Source organism: Lagenorhynchus albirostris, chromosome 7 (genome assembly GCF_949774975.1).
Source record: "Lagenorhynchus albirostris chromosome 7, mLagAlb1.1, whole genome shotgun sequence".
NCBI classification, from domain to species: Eukaryota; Metazoa; Chordata; class Mammalia; order Artiodactyla; family Delphinidae; genus Lagenorhynchus; species Lagenorhynchus albirostris.
Window position 1 is genome coordinate 48,077,310 of NC_083101.1, and position 22,334 is coordinate 48,099,643.

At 37.5% G+C, this 22,334-nt stretch overlaps 1 protein-coding gene across 4 annotated transcripts in view; it reads left to right on the forward strand.

Annotated features, from left to right (window-relative positions):
* The first annotated feature begins 1,543 nt into the window (after positions 1 to 1,543).
* TRPM3 (transient receptor potential cation channel subfamily M member 3) overlaps positions 1,544 to 22,334 on the forward strand; it is a 797,133-nt gene continuing 776,342 nt past the window's right edge. For all 4 annotated transcript variants that reach the window (XM_060153439.1, XM_060153443.1, XM_060153441.1 and 1 more), the window contains exon 1: positions 1,544 to 1,726. In XM_060153439.1, the coding sequence (XP_060009422.1) occupies positions 1,544 to 1,726 (183 nt within the window). The remainder of the gene's footprint in view (positions 1,727 to 22,334) is intronic.

Here is a 22,334-nt window from a genome sequence, read left to right on the forward strand (position 1 = left end):
AGGTGCACAGCTGTGGGATATTAGGGCTCTGTATTCCATTCCTGTGAACTAGCCAATTCCAAAACCTCTGCTTAATCAGACTGACCACTGACAAATCAAATTATGCTTTTCATAACTGGCACCACAACACCAATTTTCCCACAGCATTTCTCACTCTCTCTCCTTCCCTCTTATTCCCTTTTCACCTTTTCCTCCTGGGAAGACCTGGAATTACTCAAATAGGAGGGAGAATGCTTGATTTCAGAAAGAAATGAAAATACATCTGTTGCTGTTGCAACAGTTAAGCAACCAGACAGCCCTTTTCAACTAGGAGCGAGTTTAGGTCTCCTTCCCTTTAGTAATGAGTAAGGTCATTGTTTCAGTTTTTGTAAATTTATGATGCCCCCCTACGTCCTTCTCTCATCTGATCAAGGACATTTCTGAATATGAGGACAGCTCAATCTGGTAAAATAACTAACACAAAACTGATGAGAGACTGCTGGCTTTCCTTCTGATGAGCAGAGGCAGATGCATGAACACAGGCGGAGGTGGAGGTGTCAAAGAATGTACAACAAACAGAAGCTCAAACATATCATCCTCACTGCTTAACGGCTGTACCACCCTTGCCCCAGGAGTGAAAGGGTAAACTGAATACCCATTCCTACCTCGGAGAGAGAAGTGTGTTGATTTAAGAAGTATCAACCCTCTATCCCTTCCAAGGATCCTCCTCTGCCCTGTCCCTATAGTTCAGGTCCTTGAAGGCTCTTAATTGCGGTTAGAACAGCAAGAATCACCCGGGGAGCTTTTAACTATCCTGATTCCCAGGCTACAGCCAGGCCAATTAAATTAGAGTCTGAGGAATATCAGCATTAAAAATTTTTTTTTCCTTAGGTAAACTCCAGTGTGCAGCCAAGTTTGAGAACACGTAGGTTAGTCTAACCAGGCGTGAGAAGGAATTAGCGTGGCGTCTGACAAGGAGACGAAGCTTTACTTTCCCCAGGGATACTTGGGAGACAGTTGTTGCTGCACAGGGGAGAAGGGGAAGAAAGAGAAAAGGAAGAACAAAGTTATACGTTTCCAGTCTTTCTCCAAGCCAACTGGAGTCTCCACCCACCCAGTGTGGGTAACCCAGGCTTGCACCTGCAGCTCGTGGTGGGGTGAGGTTGATCTCCAGGCCTGGGGGACTGGGCGGGGCGGGGTGACCGGAGGTAGCTACCCAGCGGCGCATCAATAGCCCCAGGTGTGGTCCGTGCCCCCCCTCCCCCCAGGGAAGGCGGCGGCCGCGGGTGGAGAGCAGTTTGGGGGGCGCAAAAGGAAGCTGTCTCGGGCGCAGGTGGCGCTCGCAGCCCCAGCCCCCAGTTTGGCCAATCGCGGGCTCAAGCGCAGCCTGGTGGCAGCGGCGGCGGTAACGGAGTGCAGCAGGGCTGTGGCCGGAGCCGGCGAAGGCAAAAAGGCGGCGCCAACAGTGAGCTACGTGCATGCGGGAGTGCGACCCGGCGGCTTGAGGAGCGAGCGAGAGCGCTCGACGCCGGGGTGTTGCCCGGCCGAGCGAGGCGAACTTAGCATGGGGAAGAAGTGGAGAGACGCGGCCGAAATGGAGCGGGGCTGCGAGGACCGCGAGGACAGCGCGGAGAGCCGCAGGCGCAGCCGGAGCGCCAGCCGGGGCAGGTTTGCCGAGTCGTGGAAAAGGTTAAGTTCCAAGCAGGGATCCACCAAGCGCTCGGGACTCCCGTCGCAGCAGACGCTGGTGAGTGGCTGGGGGAGAGCCCCTGGTGTCTTCCCCCTCTGCACGCGACTCGAGCCCTTTCCATGGTGCTGAACTTGCCTCCTTAGAGGCTCAAGCCAGGAACTTGTGGAGCCGCTTCTAATGAAAGTGTTGGGGTCTGTGAGGAGGGGCAAGAAGGAACGACTTTCCTTTCCTCAGCTAGGGGAGGGTCTCCTGACATCTCTGGTGTCTCTGCAAAAAATGGAAAACATGTTCGAGAGGCGAGGGCTCACTGTGAGATCATTAGAGTTTTGCAATTAATGGGACGTGGGAGATGTTGTCGAGTGTGTTGTTGTGACTCGCATACGTCCCGAGGGTCTGCCTGTGCAGAGTGTTCAAAGGTACTAGGCATCCGCTGAATGAGGGCGGAATAAGAAGGGCATGCCATATTTTTACTCTTAACAATTGCTCTTTTCCATCACACACCCCCACTATGTTAATAGGTGCGTTTAGTTGTTTGCAGAGTCATTTACACGCAGAGAATAGCAAGAATATCCCAGGTGTTTATAATCTGACTGTTAACATATACAGCGTTCAGAAAAGTTTTCCCATGTGCCAGCTCCTTTTCAGTGTCTAATTAGTGCAATAAAAGCACTCAAGCGAAATTAATATAGGCATCCTATGTGTGTAGAGAAGTACAGTTGATAAAAACTTCAGCCGCATTTGCATTTTTAGTATTTAAATATTATGTTTTCCTTCAGCCTAGAGGGAGAGAACTCTGTTCTAGAAGAGAGTGCAGAGCCCTCCTGTTGCTCCTAGGGAAGAAGGGTACACCACTTTAACTTCCAAGACATCACTGAGAACATCAGGGTGTGTGTATTTATGTTTTACATCCAGAGGAGTTGACAGCAGAGATTGTATAGTGAAGAGAAATTGAATTCATTTTTTAAAAAAGGATGGTACATAAACATTGTATAGCACGAATAATGTTACCCTGTTCTGTTTTTGAAAGGTAATCATTGCAGGACAAAAATTAATCCCTAAAAAGCAGGATGTCTAAAATATTCCTTCAAAAGAGTAAAATATAAATGCATACCATTTTTTGGTATTTGTGTTTATGTTGTTTGCTTGTTCACAAAAACTACTAGCAGAAAATGTTATTAGATATTTATTTGAACTATTTTAATATTTAGTGTGTTGAATGGGTAGGTTTTTAATAAAAATATGGATATAGAACACTTAAAATGCAATTAATTTTATTTCAGCCATTAAAATATTATTTTTCTAGAAATGTAGACTTGAAAATATTTTAAAAAGGAAAATATTCTGAAGATAGGTTTTTTCTGAAATAAATTATGTAGAACATATAAAATTAATTGATTTTGGTTTCTATCAATTATGTGAACTACGAATTAATTTTATCCCCTTTTTAACAGAAAGTGTAAATATCAATTTAAGTAACTTCTTTGATTTTGTTCAACAGATACATTCAGAGTCTATATCAGGAACATATAAAATCTTCATAAAACTGTAAGTTAGATTAAATAGCTTGCAGGTCTGTTAGCTAGAATAAAAATGTGAGAGAAAGAGGACATAATAGATACCATGACAACCAGAAGACATCTGGAAAAGTAACCATGTCTACTAAGGGTGATGATGATGCTATATTTCTCTGTAGTACTTGTTAATTGCAACATTAGTAATTCAGCTAAAAACCAGTTATGGCAAAAGCCTGTGCTTATTCTCACATTGCATGGTAAGTTTGATATTGATTTTGTTTTAAAAAAGTCTAATAAGTGCTCCTAGCTGTGATTTTAATTATCAGAATTTTTAAAACAAATATAATGAGGTTTTGTAAATGTTGGAGCTGGGATGATGGTTTTTAACCAAGGTTTGATTCCATTAATTCATAACAAAGACTTTCTACTTCATTTGTAAGTAAGACATCCAACTTATTTATGCAAACAGGAGGGAAGCAATAATAATGTTTGCAACAGATATGCTTATAAAAGTTTTTAATCTTTAAGGTAAGATGTTTGACTCCCTCTTAAAGTGAGCTGGTGCTATTTTCAACTTTCACTGTATTTCATGTAAAAAATAGCTCAAATTATAGATATTAGGAAGAGATTAAAGTAGTTAATTTGATTAATACTGCTTTTTATTTATTCTTATGAATAAATAAGATATTCTGTGATGTGGCTTTGGATCTTATTCATTTTGTGTTGTACGCAGAAATATTGTGGCATCCATCCTGATAAAAATCGTATAAGGATTTTACTCTTTCCTTTGAAGACAAAATAGATAAATGTGGAAAAAATTAGTTAATAAAACATGGAAGCTTTCTAACATCTTTCTGTCTTCTTTCTTTTGAGAATGTAAAATGATTATATAGTTGTTTTAATAATGTGGCCTTTGTTACTCTCTTCTCTGCTTTAGTTAGAGTCTTGAAATTACTGCCAGTTAAAGTTGTTCCCAGGGAAAGATACAACCTGTGACTCTGTCCCCAATGGGAATGATTGCATTATTTTCCATTTTCACTAACAACAAAGCAGGCATACATCATGGATAATGGGGGAGCTTTTCTTCAGCAAAGAGAGGTCTGCTATATTCTTGGTTATCCAGAAGTACTTTTCTTCTGTGATCTGAGTCATGGTGATTTTGTGTGTGAAGTATAGAGGAGGTGTGTTTGAATCAACCTTGGCAGTTAGATTTCCTACCTATCACTAAATATGTTGGGGTTTTCTTAGAAATATCTTAGAGGCTGGGCTGGTCCCATGGTTTTAATGCTGCTATTAGAAATCAAAAAGCCACATTCCTGGCAATCCCTTTGGTACGCAGAAAATGGTCTCCTGATAGTCTTTACAGATTACGGCAGGCCCACATTAGGACAGTGTGTGCCACCCCTGCCCCAGCTCTCTGAGGTCTGCTTCTATTCTGCAGAAGCAGCACTACCCTGTGCAATAGCTGGAGGACAGGCAGCCGTTCTGAGTCCTAACAGTGGCATTTAAAGGGCATGTTTTCAATTTCTGGACCACAGTCCTGGGTGTGTCAGACAAATCAATCCTTGCTGATATGAAAAGTTTTTTTTTTTCATTTTTCTAATTCAAGAAACACTCTCCTCTCCACTTATTTTTAGACTTCATGGTTGACAATGAAAGCTTTAATCCAGTAAGCTACAATACTCAAAATATACCCCAAATCATAAAATTCTGATAGAGTGAAGCAGGATTTAATCATATTCATTCCTTGGAATTTGTTCCTCTCTGAAAGTGCATCATGGATTATTTTTTAAAATCTAAAAATACTGGGTTTTTTTTTTTTTTTAGTAAATGTAAAGAATTTTATATCAAGTTTACAGTTAAATTAATATGAAAGTTATATATTTGAATTTTGGATATGAAATGAAGTTTCTGGATATTAATGTTTTATGTAATGTCTCTGTTGAATTGGTTAATAAGCATAAAAGTAATTTAAAACTTCTTTGCCTCCATTCTATAAGATCTGGATTTCATATTTCTCCTTGAAGTATTGTTCTTGTTATTCCTATTATTTGTTTTAATTCCACCCACACAGAAATACATGGAAATCTATTGAAAGTTGAGTCAGCAAGTGCTGTCTGGTGTTACAATATCAAATGTTCACCTGCGCATATAACAGTACTTTTAATTTTGAAAGGCGATTTCCTCCTCTAGTCCATTTATACAACTATTTAAAGGCTTGTTTTCAAATAGAGGCAGATTTAATTTAATCTCTGAGTAATCTCTTGCGAAAGAAAAAGAAGCAGTTCTGAGGGAGTCAAATGATGGTTGTTTTTCAATCTTAGATGTCATGCTTGCTTCCACTAATGCTATAATTACCCTCATCAGCAGGTGCCCACCACAGAACATCACACCTTGTGCAGACAAGAGGGCAGCTAAGAGCGTATAGAAGCAGCAGTGAGTCTATGAAACAGCAGTCCTGAGAAGTAGACGAGAACCGTTCAGCTGGTACCACATTCACTACTCCCACAGCTGTTTGAGATGCTGTGTGCGCAGGGGGGATTCCATGAACAAACCTGGTTCCGTTTCTGAGGCTGACTTGTCTCTTTTGGAGCAAGTGACTTCCAGTTGTTCCTGCCAAAAGCTGGGTTCTACAAGATCTTAAATGAGAGAAAGCTGAGTCAAAGGCAGGGCTAAAGTCAGAAAAACTCATTTCCCAATCGATTGCCCATTTGAGGGTTGTGTGAATGGTAGATCCCATGGTGGCCGTAGAAACAACAGCAACTTGGTGAAAAGAATCCTCATTTCCTTTTTCAGTGTCTAATATGCTATTGCAGTGTCATTAAACCCTTAATAGTTTGTTCTTGTTACACAAAGGGCTCGCTGGTGAAAGCAGAACAAATCCCCTGTAGTGAGTCCATTACTGAATAAACCATTTCTTGACAGGATGATTTTTGTCTACTGCCTTTTACTCCCTGTGTTGAAAAAATAAAAAAAGGGACAATGTTGTATCACTTAGGAATATGGCTGTATGTTCTTGTTATTGTGATTTTTTGTTGGGGAAAAAAAGCCATTTTCTGATAATCGTCTATTTTGTTTAAGCATTTCTGAATTCTTTTTCTAGTAATTAATATAACTAACAAGCTTTTTCTCATCAATCACAGTGAATTAAAAATTTAATTTAATTTAGTTTCATCTTTAATTTGAGGGCCATGGTATTAGGTGGCAGGTAATTCAATATTTTAAGTTTTGAGGAGGAAAAATATCCTTGTATGGGGATGGTTTTAAACATGTTTTCAGTTATTCCCAAATATATTACAGCAGTTTCTTCTGCCATCATTTATTGAGATCTTGAAAAAGAATTGAATCATTAAAAATCATTTATAAATAGTAGCAAAACATATTCATTTGTTCTGACCAGCTGTGCTGGTCTGTGCATTGGCTTTACTTTTTGTTTCTTTCATTTGCAAAGCCAAATGGGGGGCTGTTAGAGCAAATATGAAAGGATTATAGAGAACAATGTTTAAAGAAACTTTTATTCCTCTAACATTCATTGAGTACTTAGGAAGTGTTAGGCACCATGGTAGGTACTGAACAACTTCCTCAATAGAACTAATGGTTTAACACAAGACAGAGATGTGCAAAGCAACAAGACAGGGTTATACATAGACTAGCTTCATGGTCAGAATACAGTGGAGCAAAGATTAAAGTAGTCAGTGCCTCTTAATGGATGGTGATGGAAAATTTAGATAAGAAGCATCCTAGACTTGGTGCCTGATTCTCAAAAGATGAGGAAGAAAAAGAGTTGCTTGGCTTTGGCAGTTTGGAAGGAGGGCAATAATTCCTTTCTCAGTCATTTTAACAGACTTATGAGGGTCGATGCCTGACTGCACAGCAGATGAGACAGAGAAGTAACAGCGATGACACAGCAACAACACAAAACACATAGGTAGTACTCAGTATGTGCCAGGCATCACAGAATTTATTATCTATTGCCTGATTTCAGCTAGACTGTAATCAAAAGTGGGGATCTTTGTTTTGTTCACTGATTTATCCAGATGCCTTGAATAGTGCCTGGTGTGTACTAAGCACTCAAATATTTGTTCAATGAATAAAGTGACCAATTAATTGTAAAATGGTGCTTTTTGATTAATATGAGGTAGACTTTAGGTTCTTAGCTATGAGGGAAAAAAGAAATACAGGCAATTTTTCTTTTTTTTTCAAGATGGGAGAAATTTGAGCTTTCTGTTTGCTGGGTGAAGAACCTATTAGAGAAGGAGGGTTTAAACAAGTAGGAAGAGAGAAAAGCGATGAAACTAGTTTATACATTTGGAGGAGTTGGCTTAATGGGAGGGTTAAAGATCTGTTTTCCCTCATGTTCAATCCTGGCTCTACCCTCTTTGTCTTAGGGACTTGCCTGGTGGAAATTGGACCCGATCGTTGATTATTTTGCAGGTTTTACTTAGTGCATATTTAGTCTATAGTGTTAGTGAATAATTCAAAATTATCACGCAAATATATGTATTTCTGGGAAACTATTGTTTGTTAATAATTAATAGATTGCTGAAATGCTACTTTGTATCTTTGACCTCTCTAAGTACCTGAATTCTTTGATCTCACCAAATACCTCAAGAGATGTGGGAAATTCCTCAGATCTCAACAAGGTGGGAATCAGTACATCAGTTTTCCTGAGGATGGTTATCTTAGTTGAGTTGACATGGCAAGCTGCCAGTCCCTGCATACAATGTCATGGGACTGTATATTTATTTAAAATGCCTCTGTAGAATACCAGAACTTCAACCACAAAATAGTCACACAAAACGGAACACATTCACAGTGATAATCAGTAGGTTTTGTCCTCCACAAGCATTGATTTTTCTAGGACTTCCTTGGGAATGAACTTTATAATGGTGAGATTAGGAGGGACAACTCTTTTGGGTAAGTGTTCCCAACAGGCTCAATTTGAATGCAGTTCATCTCTACTTGGAAAGTTCTATGGACAATCTGAATTGATTTTAGAGAACAGTATGGTGGCTTTGGAAGCAAGCAGATCTAGATTGGAACCCTAGCCTCTCTCAGTTTTCTCCCCAGTTCTATCAGGAGGATTCCTTCTTCCTTTCCCACTGCTTAAGATTCACTTGTGTTCTTTTTTTTTCCTAATAAAGAAAAAGTAATTATTGTATTTATTTTTATTTAAAATTTAAATTGGCCCAAATAGGCAAAAATAGAAAATACTATGAAAAGAACTCACATACTCATAATACACATTAAACCAAGGTTAACAATTTGCCTATATTCTTTATATCTTTTTAAGAGTAAACTGCTACAGACACAGCTAAAATATCCGCTTACCGTTCTCTTGATTCCTTTCCCGAAGGTAAGAATTATTCTGAACTTGAGGTTCATTCTTCTCGTATAGGTTTATTTTAAAAAATCTCTACTACATATTTATTCATAACTATGTGTAAATAGTATGGTTCTGTATGTTTAAAAACTTTTACGTGAATATATAGTATACTTTTGCAATTTGCTTTTTTTCATTCAACATTGTATTTTTTGAGGTATATCAAGGAGTTAGAAATAGATGTTGCATATTATTTCAGTCTGTTTGTACCACAGGTAATTTAGTCATTTCTCTACTGGCAAAATTTTAGTTTATTTCCTTATTTTTTTCGGCTATTACAAACAATATTCAATGAAAATCTTTGTACTTGTCTCTTTGGTCCTTAACTTGCAAAAACAGGATATAAACTCAGGAACTGACCTTGCTCTTTGGAAGATATAAGGACCAGGGCTTCTTCCCTAGAGAAAGGTCAAGCTTGTCCAGCTCCTTATCTCTGAACAGATCCAGAATTTGCAAGGAGTTGAAGGGGAATGGTGCTGGCCTTCTTTAATACTGGACTGACATTCAGATCAGACAGACTTGATTTCCAGTCTGGCTCAGGTCATTAACTGGTTTTGCAGCTTTATCTTTCTGTGTCTCAGTCCTTTATCGTAAAATGAGGATGGGAATACCTGTCTCCAGGATGAATTGTGAATGTTAAGTGTATTGATGTGTGTAGCTATTTCAGTGTCTGCAAGAGCTACTTGTTAAATGGATGTTACCTAACTCTCGGTATTAATCAGAGGTCTTACAACAAATAAGACTTTGTTTGATGGGGAAGTGTTTATAATCTTTAATTCTCTTGAAATTAAAATGTTGTTTACAGACAAGAGGTAATATAAGGCTAATGATCATTTGTATTGGGCTGCTGGTTTTGAAAGTGCTTCGGAAAATAAAGTCAGCTTGTCTTCTCCAAGATGATTGTTTTCCACAGTTGATTCTCGTCCTTGAAATGTCCATTATTCTGTGTTTTTACTGAAGGTAAATTTATTGACATTTTTAGAAATAAAATGTGAAATCTGTACCATATTGAAATACAGGATACTCTTTGCTTTTGGTATTTTTACCATTGGGTTCTTTATGTTTTGAAACAAATTATGATTATAAAATTGTTATCATCATGAACCTCAAGATTTTTGGGAAAGAATGCTTTTTAAAATACCTTTATTAAGGAAAATCCAAACATATACAACACTAGAGGGAATAGTGTAATAACCACATTTACCCATAATCCAGCTTCAACAATTATCAAAACATGACAAATCGTATTTCATTTATATACCCCTATTTCCTGTTTTTTCCGTCTTCACTAGATTATTTGCAAATTCCAGATATCATATTACTTTTAATAAATATCTGAAAAATAAGGACCCCTTATCAAAACAAAACTGCAATACCATTATGAAGTTTAAACAAATTAATAATTTCCTAATACCCACATATATTAAATTGGGATCACATTTCCTTAATGATCTCATAATTCTGTTTTCTACTCACGGTTTGTTTGAATCAGAATACAGCTATAATTTACACATTACAGTTATTTGTGTTTTTCAGTCTATAAGTTTCCTGTCCAGGTCTCCTGTTTTTCTGTTGAAAATTATTTTTCAAAGAAATTTATTTGTCCTGTAGAGTTTCCTACATTATATATTTTTCAGAATACATCCCAGTGGTGTTAATCTTACATTTTCCTCTGTCCATTGTATTTCCTGTGAACTGGTAGTTTGATCAGGAGCCTTGATCGGTTTTGACTTTTTTGGCGAGGATCCTGCATAGATATTCTGGTTGCCTCTCATTTTAGGTATTAGCTACCATTGATGATCATTGTCTAGAGCAGGTGTTGGCAGACATTTTATGTAAAATCCAAATAGTGAACATTTTAGGTTTTGTGCACCATAAGGTCTCTTAGAACTAACTACTCAACCCTGCTATTATAGCCCCAAAGGAGCCATAGACATTATATGAATAAGTGGACATGGCTGTGTTCCCATGCAACTTTATAAATAAACACTGAAATTTGAATTTCATATAATTTTTTATATGTCATGAAATACTATTCTTCTTTTAGTTTTTTTTAACCATTTAAGAATGTAAAAATCATTCTTAGCTCACAGGCCAAGAAAAAAACAAGCCACAGACTGGATCTGGCCCTTAGCTGGAGTTTGACTAAGATCCTGACTAAGATCCATTGCTTTATTAGGGCATTGCAAAATGATAATATACAATTCTATCTTTCCTTTTTCATTTATTAGCTGAAATTTTGTAGATAGGAACCACTGCATCAACGATTTGCTTACTTTGAGTTATAATTCATACCATAAAGTCAAGATAAATATTTGGAAGAGACAGTTTTTAAAAAGCTGAGCTAATAATAATAATAGGAGCTATGTGGTGGCATTGATCTCTTAGTTTACTGTCAAGCCTTAGATTTTAATTGGGTCACTGTGTTTGGTTAACCATCAGAAAATACTTGGCCGTTTATTATGGAGGCCAATTAAACTGTCATTAAGAAATGGAATATGTAAAAACATATTGTCAAACTGATTCTGTATTAAGGCTTTTGCTCTCAGTATTTAAAAAAACCCTGGGCATTGTGTTAGGTTTCTGCTGCCGCCATAAAAAATTACTACAAACTTAGTGGCTTAAAGCGACATGAATTTATATTATCTTACAGTTACGTAGTTCGGAAGTCTGATATGGGTTTCTCTAGACAAAAATCAAGGTATTGACAGGGCTGTGTTCCTTTCTGTAATCTCAAGGGGAGAGTCCATTTCCTTGCCCTTTCCAGCTTCTAGCAGATGACAACATTCCTTGGCTCCCGGCTCCTTTCTCTTTCCCATCAAAGGCAGCAAAGTTGTCTGTCATTGACCCCTGCTTCTATCATCACAATGCTTTCTCTGACCCTCTCTTTTGACAAACATTATATATATTTAAAGTATATAACATGATGTTTTGATATAGTATACATTGTGAAATGATTACCACAATCAAGCTAGTTAACATATCCGTCACTTCACATAGTTACCTTTCTGTTTTTATGGTGCAAACATTTAAGATCTACTCTCTTAGCAAATTTCAAGTACGTAGTACAGTATTGTTAACCATAGGCACCATGCTGCACATTAGATTTCCAGAGCTTATTCATCCTGCATAACTGAAACTTATACTCTTTTGTTTTCTGAATGTTGAATTCACAGTGAAAACTATAGAAGTGAAAATTACCTTTCCTACCAGTGGATATTCAGTAGATTTGGGGATATGAATGTTTTGTTTTGACATACATTTTAATGAGCACCCACTCTGTACAAGATAAAGCCTCAAATGCTACAGGAGAAAGAAATGTGAAAAAGACTTACTTGTGATTGGTGGGAGGGATGAAACTATAAGTTGGCATATAACATGATATATTTACTGTAACATATTAGGTATATAGTTAGCAGTTATACATAAATGATATATTATGACTGTTACTCATGAGTATATTAAAATTGCCTTAATTATATTATTAGTCTTCTAAAAAGCTTGGTAAGACTTGTCAAATGGTTGAGAAAATCAGTTGATTGGACCCATGGTGGAACTTTCAGTTTTTGATCCACAGACTTGAAGCTGTACAGGTAAAATGACTTTGGGGATATCTTTAATTAGAATTTTCTTTAAAAAATTTTTTTAAACTTTTATACAATTTTTAAAGGTTACTTTCCACTTACAGTTATTACAGAATATTGGCTATATTCCCCGTGTTGTACAATACATTCTTGAGCCTGTCTAATACCCAGTAGTTTGTACCTCCCATTCCCCTACCTCTGTATTCCGCCCCCCCAGTCCCCCCATAACCACTAGTTTGTTCTCTAGATCTGTGAGTCTGCTCCTTTTATGTTATATTTACTAGTTTGTTGTATTTTTTAGACTCCACATATAAGCGATATCATACAGTATTTATTTTTATGTCTGACATTTCACTTAGCATAATACCCTCCAAGTCCATCCAGGTTGCTGAAAATGGCAAAACTTTTTCTATGTAGATGTTTCAAAAAGCAGTTTTTACTAGTTTGTAAATATTTTATTGATTTTTTTAAATGAATGAAAATAACCCTTAACTTGAAATTTTGAGTTACAACTACTTTTTAAATAGGGCTCTTAATGTTTTTTCCCGTTATTTGAGTACATCTGATTATTCATGTAAGTGCTTGTCTCCTTTATTCAATAATCATTGTAACAATAGATAATTTTTATAAATCACTGTTAATAGAAAAGAAAGAAGGATGAATAATTAGCACCAAGTGAGGACATAGTAATAGGTAGAGTCTTCAAAATGCTAAGGTCAAATAGGGTGAGAAATTGAGTCTCTCTTTCTAAAAATGTTCCTATTTCTATTTTTATTGAAATATATTTGACTATAACCTTGGGTACATTTAAGGTATACAACATGTTAATTTGATACATTTATATATTGTTATATGATCACTATAAAAGGCAAAAGGACCAAGATGAAGACAAAAGATCTGGACCTTGACTCAAGATAAAGACATTTCCTTCTATCATTCCTAACTAAGGGTTTTCCTGTGGTTATAGCTACGTATTATTGTTACTATTAATGATTACAACTTATATGTGTGATTAGGTTTAAGGTAATATTGGTGAGTAAACTCCGTTTTATTCCCTTTTCCTTGACTTTATAAAGTCTGTCATAAAATAAAACCTTCAGGAATTATTGAGGGGAAGTAGCAGAATTGGACCTGACAGACATTTGTCACCAGCCCATTGTCCAATGTGGGTGCCAGTTTCAGAATAAGATCTATTTCCATTTGTTTGGACTTTATATCACAAAGTTGACCCCCCACGTAAAGACACATTTTTAACAAAAAGATAAAGTTTAAAATGGCTTTCCTTTTTTCGGAGTTATTGGCAGCCATTTTGTGGGAATGTGGGTTTTTAAGTATTTAAAAGTATTAGATACCCTAGCACTAAATGAAATTAGTTTTCTTTAAAAGATAAACAATAATGATTCAAATTACTAGAGCCTAGGACAAAGTGGGAATGATTTGGATTACAGATACAAAAAGAGCTCATTGTTTGAAAGGTCCATCACGTTATCGGATGTAACTATAGAATGCAGTGGTAACAGTAACTAAAAGAAGAGCTTAAATCATGTTATGAAAATCACATACTCCAGGTGAATAGACTTTGAAAAATGAATGCAGAAGGAACCAGTGATAAATAATGGCTAAGTCCTACTTTTGTCTCATTACCCATTAAGTACACTTAGGGGAAGGGAGGGAAAAAAATGTGTGACTATACTGTACCTTGTATAACTGGTGCCTTTGGGTCCACTGATGGAGATAGACGACTAAGCTGGTATGATAACATCACGGTCCTGCATTGATCTGGGCAGTGAGGTAATTCACAGGATATTGTATTACTGCATAGTTTGTGAATCCTACACATTGTAAAACCTTTGGATAGCTGGGAATTATTTCTTCTTCCTGGGGAAAATGTCTGATTGTCAAATATAACCTTAAATGTGCCTAGAGTATAATTTAGTCCTTTTGTTTAGGATCTCCTTTAGGATGAGGTTTGTATTTTATTTACCAGTGTAGCCCCACATTTTGCACAGTGCCTGGCATGTTGTAGAAACTCAGTACTTGTATGTGGAGTAAATGAGAGAACATAGTGAAAATGCTCTAGACTTAGGTGTTTCATACCTTGGACAGAAAAAGGGTGAAGAAAGGAAGAAAAATAAACATTATTTTGGTATTTTTAAATACCAGGCACTTTCAGTGATCTCTTATGTAATCTTCTGTACATTATTCTGATGTAGGATTGATTTGGGTGCCCAAAGCACAGATGAAGAAACAGAATTTCAAAGAAGTCAAGTCAGTTCTTACCAGGGTAACTGGGAAATGGTAGACATAGAATTCAAATGCAACCATCCATTAATTTTTTTTCAATACTCTGCTGACTTGTGAGTTAGGGATAAGATGATTTAAAAAGCATAAACAAAGTTTATGTATGTCTCTTCCCTCACAAGGGTGATTTGTTCTTGGAGGTGGCTTAAAGGTCACTATGGGTAGTGAGACTAAGTCAGAGCAGCACTGAGTAATGAAAGCAATTAAACTGTATTGTTAACAGTCCTGCCAACAAGCTTAGTCCCAGGTATAAACTATTGAATGGAAAAGCAAAAACATGGTAACTTGTTATTGTTGCTACTTCTCTTACTGTTGTTGGGTGAGAATAGGGCAATATAGTTGCATTTACATGATTGTGATACTTTATTTCCTTTATTTTCCAAAATATGTTGAATCATTTACTTATTCTTTCAAGTTTTAAATAAACTCTGGTTATTTCATTTTTGTGATGTCAAACAGAACCAGATTTAGAAAACTATAATTTCAAGTGAAACTTGAGTACAGAACCCTTGTTAAATACGTTCTCTCTGTGTGTGTGTGTGTGTGTGTGTGTGTGTGTGTGTGTGTGTGTTAGAAAAATGTGACAAATAAGAGATAAATAAGAACCTTTCCTGGGAGTTTAATTTGAGAAAGTAATTACCTTGGTTTGTCTTGAGGTCAGAGTAGAGTCAGGCCAATGTACCGAATCGTTAATATCTTAAATCAAATGGAATTGGAGTCCATAATAATGACCCTGAGCCAAGGTGTTGTACTCAGACATAAGAGAAAGATGGGTTTGTGTTCCGTGCTTCCTACTTACTAAGGCAATAAGCCGCGTTAAGATCAGGAAGAGAGATGTTCAATAAAAATGGGTGACAGAAAATGAGTTGTTGATTAACTAGGGAAAAAAACAATCAAAAGAACCCTTTTCACAAGCATTCTTATTTAATCTTACTCTGTTTGTGTGTAAGAAGTATATGCCTATATTTTCACAACCAAGGGTGTTTAAAATCTAATTAGGATATGCTGACATTTGTTGTAAATCGAAATAATGACCATAAAATTGAAGTTTCCATCCATTCTTCTCAGATATCTGGGATACTAATTGTGGGGGATGATGGTGGTGGTCGAGATACAAGAGAGGCAATGTGCCCACCCTCTTTGCTTGTTATCGTGAAGAAAGGGAGAAAATGAACATTTGCTATATGTTCAGCACTTTGTTAGACTTTTTTAAAAATATTTATGAAGGCTTTATACTTTATACATGCTATCTCATTCAGTTCACACAACCTGATTAGGTAAGCATCCCTCCTGGAGCTTATATTCTAGTGAGGGCTGACAGAAGATACACAAACAAGCATGTAAATATGTAATAAAATGTCTAGTGATTATAAGTACTATGAGGAAAAAATAAAACAAGGCCAGGAGGTAAAGAATGAGTGAGGGTGCTATTTTAGCTAGAGGGGAAGCCTCTCTGATTGGTGCTCTTAGGCAGATGTCAAGATGAAGTGAGGAAACAAGCCATGGAGATACCTGGGGAAGAACATTCCAGGCAGAGGGAACAGCAGGTACAAGTGTCCTGAGGCAGAGGAATGTCTGATGTGTTCAACCAAAGACGCTGGAGCAGAATGAGCCAGGACGAAAGGGGAAGGAGATAAAATCTGATTTGAACCCAGGTCTGTCTGACTCCAAACTGATGTCCACAACATTCCTGTCACACCATGAATTGGGAAGATGTGTAGCACTAGAGAATGGCACAGGAAATTGAAAACAATTTGAGACTTTATAGTATGGACTGTAACTATTGTAGAAAATCAAGAATAGGACAGAAAGATGTTTTGTTGGAGGCCGGATGACATGGACTTGGGCTCTAGGATACACATAAATGTGGGCTTGCAGATTCAAACTACAAAGAGCAGATTAAAATGAAAAGAGCATTGACATGGGAATGTTAATAACAGTTACACGTGTTGAACTTCATGTGCCAGGAACTGTTCTGTGAGACTTACATGTATTGAATAATTTCCTCCATATAACAACCTCATTGTACCCATTTTATGGGAGAGGAAACCAAGGCACAGAGATATACAGTAACTTGCCCAATGCCATGGAATTTAGGTTTGAAATCAGGATGCCTGGCTCTGTATTCTGTACTCTTAAAAAATGGTGAGATTGAAAGAAAACGTGGAGCAATTTAAAAAATTCTTTTTAAAATCTTCTCCCATCACTTTCCTGAAGTATGGAACAAAGATTGACAGATGACCTATCAGAAACAAAGTTTACTTTTATCCTTCTGAAGAATATAAAAGGAAGTTTGGGCAGAATCAGTTGGGGAGGATGGTGAAGATACACATTAGTCAAAGTATTTTCTCATCTCAGTTTTCCTGTGGCTTTTGGCTAGGGTGAAAAGGTGATTAGCCAGTGAGGTACAGTACTGTGCACATAGTTGTCCTCAATAAAGAGCTCATTAAATCTGCTTCAAAATATTCTTTTTTTTTTTTTTTAACTTTTTTTTTTTTTTTTTTTTGCGGTACGCGGGCCTCTCACTGCTGTGGCCTCTCCCGTTGCAGAGCACAGGCTCCAGACACGCAGGCTCAGCAGCCATGGATCTCAGGCCCAGCCGCTCCGCAGCATGTGGGATCTTCCCGGCTCGGGGCACGAACCCGTGTCTCCTGCATCGGCAGGCGGGCTCCCAACCACTGCGCCACCAGGGAAGCCCTCAAAATATTCTTTATATTATTTTTTCTTTTTAAAAAAATAATCTTTATATTAAATGAAGAAGCCAATTATTGAAACCGGGGGCAATTGGATGATTATAATGTATTAAATATGTGCTCAAGGGTTAAAAGAAACCATGAGACAGTATAAATTTGTTTTCATTATTGCTTTTGTTTTTTGTGTGTGTGTCTCTGTTTTGTGTTTTTCACTGAGCAAGACTTTTAGGCTTGTTTCTCTTGTAAATTGGCTGCTGAAACATGCCAGAAGCATCAGAACAAGTAGTTTTAGATTAAATTTGTTGAAAGCTCTGTAGAGATACATCAGTGAGATTTAAAACAAACAAAAAATCTATCCAGGAATTCTGAAGGAACTTAACTGTGAAATAGGAAAGCAGTTCATTGAAATGTGTAACTGATTGTAAATACCACAGCATTGAAGAAGTGTTCCCAAATCTGCTGGCCATTAGGATCACCTGCGAACTGTTTGAAACTGTAGACTGCTAGACTGGCCACACCTTGCCTGTGGGCTTTCCGTCTCTGTGACAAGGCTGGAAAAACAATAATTTGATGAGATCCTCACGTGATTTAGATGATAACCCATATTTGGATACTACTATTTTTATAAGTATTATCTGTGATGGTGGGTCTCAATGTTAGCACATATCAGAATCACCTGGAGGGCTTGTTAAACCACCTTCCGGTGGGCTGTAACTTCCAGCGGACCTTAACTTCCGGTGTTTCTAAATAAATAGACCTGAGGCGTGGTCTGAGAACTTGCATTTTGAACAAGCTCCCAGATGTAATGGCAGCTGCTGGTCTGGGCATTGCGCTTTTGGAGCCATAACTTATAAGAACTTCAGAGTAGGATGTGGGTGACAGCCGGACAGGTAAGCAATATGATTTTCATTAATGGAATCTGGAAGACTTCATGGTATGGGATAGAATCAGTGACCTTAAAAATAAAAAAAATATGGTGAGTAAGGCAACGTTATTGCTTTAAGGTATATTCAACCAATTCAGTTGTTTGTGGTTTTAGTAAGTTTGTGAATAATGGCTTAACAAGGAAAATATAATTTATAGGCCAAAGACTAAGAACTTCTAAAACAATCTAGTTTCATGGAATTGGAAAAAGTGGATGTGCGAAGGAAATCTTTTTTTCAAGGATGAGATCAGATTTAACGACAGACGTGAAAAGGAGATTAGCAAGCATTTTTAAAGACACAGAAAACAAAATAGTGAATTACCTTTGGCAGTAGGTCTGGGAATTTCTTTTCTTTAATGCTAGTAAATGTCTTACAACTGTGAATACCATGGTAAATCACTCAGTGTACTTAGATTCTAAATTCTTCCCAGTAAGAAAATGCCAAGCTAGTAGAAATAAATTTAGGAATCTCTTCACAACAAAATCTGTGGTACAGGCAGGAGCAGCTGCATAATTTGTGGAGCCCAGTGCAAAACGAAAATGTGAGGCCCATGTTCAGAAATTACTAAGATTTCAAGACTGCAACAGGAAAGTATTAAACGAAGTGTGGGACCCTGTGAGACTAACCCGATCTCACATCCATGAAGCCAGCTCTGGGTATAGAGGCAAAGGGGCTTCAAGAGATTTGGAGTTAGAGCTAGATTTGAATTCCATCCCTGACACTGTGTCATTTTGAGGGATATACTTTTGCTCCCCAGTTTCTTGATATGTACAGTTTGTTGAATAATCCCTACTTTGAAAATCCATTGAGAAAAACAAGTTAGGGAACAGATGAAACTCTCTATGGCAGCACATGGCATAGGGTAGACAATTTTTAAAAATTCTAAATAAAAAAAAGAGTTGGTAGGGCTGGAGAGATTATTGATCTCACCAGTATGAGTGTGTCATTTCTCATATTCGTATAAAACTGACAAATTCATTAAAGGTTTGTTGACGGCTTATAAAGTGCTAGGCAGCGTTCTAGGTGCTGGTGTTTGTGCAGGTCACAGTCTAGTGGGAGACACAGCCAGTAAAGTAGATGAAAACATAATTGTGAAATGTGAAGTGTGATGGAAGAAAATAACTGGCACAAGAGGTATGGCCTTGGAGGGAGGCCAGGGAAAGCCTCTCTGAAGAGGTGGCATTGCAACGCTACGATCTACAGGTGAGGAAAATCTAGTTAGGGGAAGAGAAGTCAAGTTGGAGAGAGCAACACGTGCAAAGCTTCTTAAGCAGGAAAGACTTCGGTGTGTTTCAGGAACTGAAAGACGACCAGTAAGACTACTAGAGAATGAGGTAGAGAGTGGTAGGAGATGAAATTGGGGAGGAACATAGGACCGGAACGTAGCCGTTTGTGGGTGAGAGTCAGAAGTCTGGATTTTATTCTAAGCGTAATGGGAAACCATTGAAGACTTTTAAGTACAGAAATGATGTGTGCTGATGGATATTGCTAAAATATCTCCAGATGCTTTGCATACAATAGTTGGAAGAGGGACAGAAGAGGAAGTGCGAGGCTACTGTGCAAAACCCAGTGAGAAATGATAATGGCATGGACTAGGTTTGTGACAGTGGAGGTAGGAAGAAATTGATTTTCTAATGTATTCTGGTGGTAGGAGCAATTGAATTTGCAATTGGGATTTGTGTGAGTGTGAAGAGACAGATGAATCAAGAATGGATCCCAGGTTTTGGGCTTGGGCAACTGGGTGGATGGTAATATTCCAGAAATCATGAAGACCTGGAGGAAAACAGGCTTTGGAGGAGAGTGAGAAGTCCAGTTTTGAACATGCTGATTTTGAGATGAGGGTATCAAGTTGGTTAGTTGAATATATGTGACTGGAGTTTAGAGGAGAGGTCAGAATGAGAGATAATCCAGGTGTTATCTGTTTATAGATGGTATCAATATTAAAGCCCTGGGAATGAATGATGAGTAGCATGACAGTAGATAAGGGAGTCCAGAAAAGACCCCTGTGGATCTATATTTAGTAGAGGGACCATCCAAGGAAACAGAACAACCAGAGAGATGTATATAACCTCTTATGTTACAGAGGCCAAGAGAAGATCTTTCAGGAAGGGAGAAGTGACCAAGAGGGTTGAATGCTGCAGAGATTGGTCAAGGAAGATGAGGATACCAAAGAGCCCATTGTATTTGGCTTGGCAATTTAGATTGTTGTGAATTTGCTAAGAGCAGTTTTGTTACAGTAATGGGGACAGGAGCCAGAGTGGAGTAGGCTGAGGAATGAGGTGTGAAGTAGTGGAGACAGGGTGTATACTCAATATTTTGAGAAGTTTAATGTACAAAGGAGTGGGAAAAAAAGGGGATGGGCATTTAAGAGGGCATGTGCAGTCAAGGTACTTTTCTTTTTTCTTTTAGGATGAATAATACCAGGGCATGTTTGTGTGCTGATAGGAATGATACCACATAGAGGGAAAGAATAATGATGGAGAGAAGGGATGCTTGTTAAACACAAAGTCATAGAGAAGGCTGAGGGGATCTATAAAATTATGCAGAAAAGCAGAGTGACTCACTGAGATAAGTGGCCAGCAGGGTAAACCTAACATTTGAACTATGTCCTCCCTTATGATATTGCTTGTATTTGGATTATTTAACCTGTTTTGTATATTTTTTTCTCTCCTTGGCTTGTCAGCTCCCAGAGAAAGAGGACATGCCTAATTTACCTGACCCCTTACACAGTATCTTGGCTTAAGTGTCATCCAGATGAGTTTTCTAAAATGTTGTAGTAGGAAAAAAATGGAAATTTGAACCAGCTATCTTAAGAATTGGTAGATGGTTTGCCATAAGGCACAAAATGACTGTTTCTGAACAGTATAGGAAGGAGCGCAAATGCATATCAGACCTAGGGTTGCTGAATTGGGATAAAAAAGAGTAAAGAAATAAGATTTCTTCACGGAAGAGTGTGTATTGAATTATCTATAAGAAACCGTATGATGTTGTAAAGTTGATGGTGGTCTATAAGGCCTCATTAAGAATGCAAATGATATGAGCTCTGGGTGGAAACCAAAAGGCAGACCCTGGAAAGCTGGAAAACTGTTGAGGTGTACTTACTCTCACTGGGAGCACTCAAGGTCCAGAAGCTCAGCCAGCCCGATTTCATGCAGCCCTTTCTGTCACCTTGTCCCAGACAAGGTGGAAACATTACTGGATTTGGAAGAAAGGCCGATGAAGGAAGTAGGTTAATTACATGAAGCCTTGGTTGTCATTTTAATAATTTTAGCCTCATCAGAAAAAAAACATTGTTTCTCTGGGTTAAGAAATTGGGAGCTGAGGCTAAGATTTAGGAAGAAAAACTGTCAGAAATAGCAGAAAAATATTATTCAATGGCTTAGGCAAGGCTGTCATTGCTCTATAATGTTAACATCCTGAATTATCCTTTGAGAGTTTTTCAAATATAGACTTCTTAAATTCCATAGCCAAAATGTAAAAAACAAAACATTAAAAGCAAAAACATTGTTTTTATTTCTAGAAGAACATGATACTGTTTTCTATTCACAAAAGCTCAGTAATGAGCATAAAATATTGAGAGAAAACAGACTTAAACTACTTTTATGGTGCCAGGCTTTAGTTCTGGAAGACTGTTTTGTAGAGAATGGTGACAATGAATAACTCCTAGAGAACAAAGGAATGGTTACTCAAAAATGCCAGGTTTATTTATTGTTTAGGTGCAGTGTTTGCTTCTCCTGTATTCTGGTCACATTCCCAAATAGTCTGAAAGGATGAATCTTGAAAACAAAATGGCAAATTCCGATTGGTTTTTAAAGGGTAGTTTGTAAAAAAAAAAAAAAAAAAAAAAAAAAATTATAATAATAAATAGAATATTTTAAAAATCCTATTGAAAGAGTTTTATGGCCATCCTTACTGGATCTTTCCTGTTTATTTCGTATAATTTCGTCTGTCAAGGAGTGAAAATCTTCTATGAACAGGAGAAGTAAGTTTAATGGTAATGAAAGCGACTTGCTCACAGCAGGGAATGGAGTTTTGCTCCAGGTTTTCTGCTTTGGTGAGCAAGTGATGAGAGACTGAAATGAAAGTGCTAGGAACTGAACGAAACTCTTAATCAGCTATATAGAGGATTGTCATAGAATTGATTTGTTCAGTTTACTGGGATAGGAATTAGAGCAGTTTTTGCTTTGTAGATATTGCATATTGATGTGGTAATGAATGTGGGGGGCACTTCAAAGATTACCCATATCACTGGGTATGTGGGGTG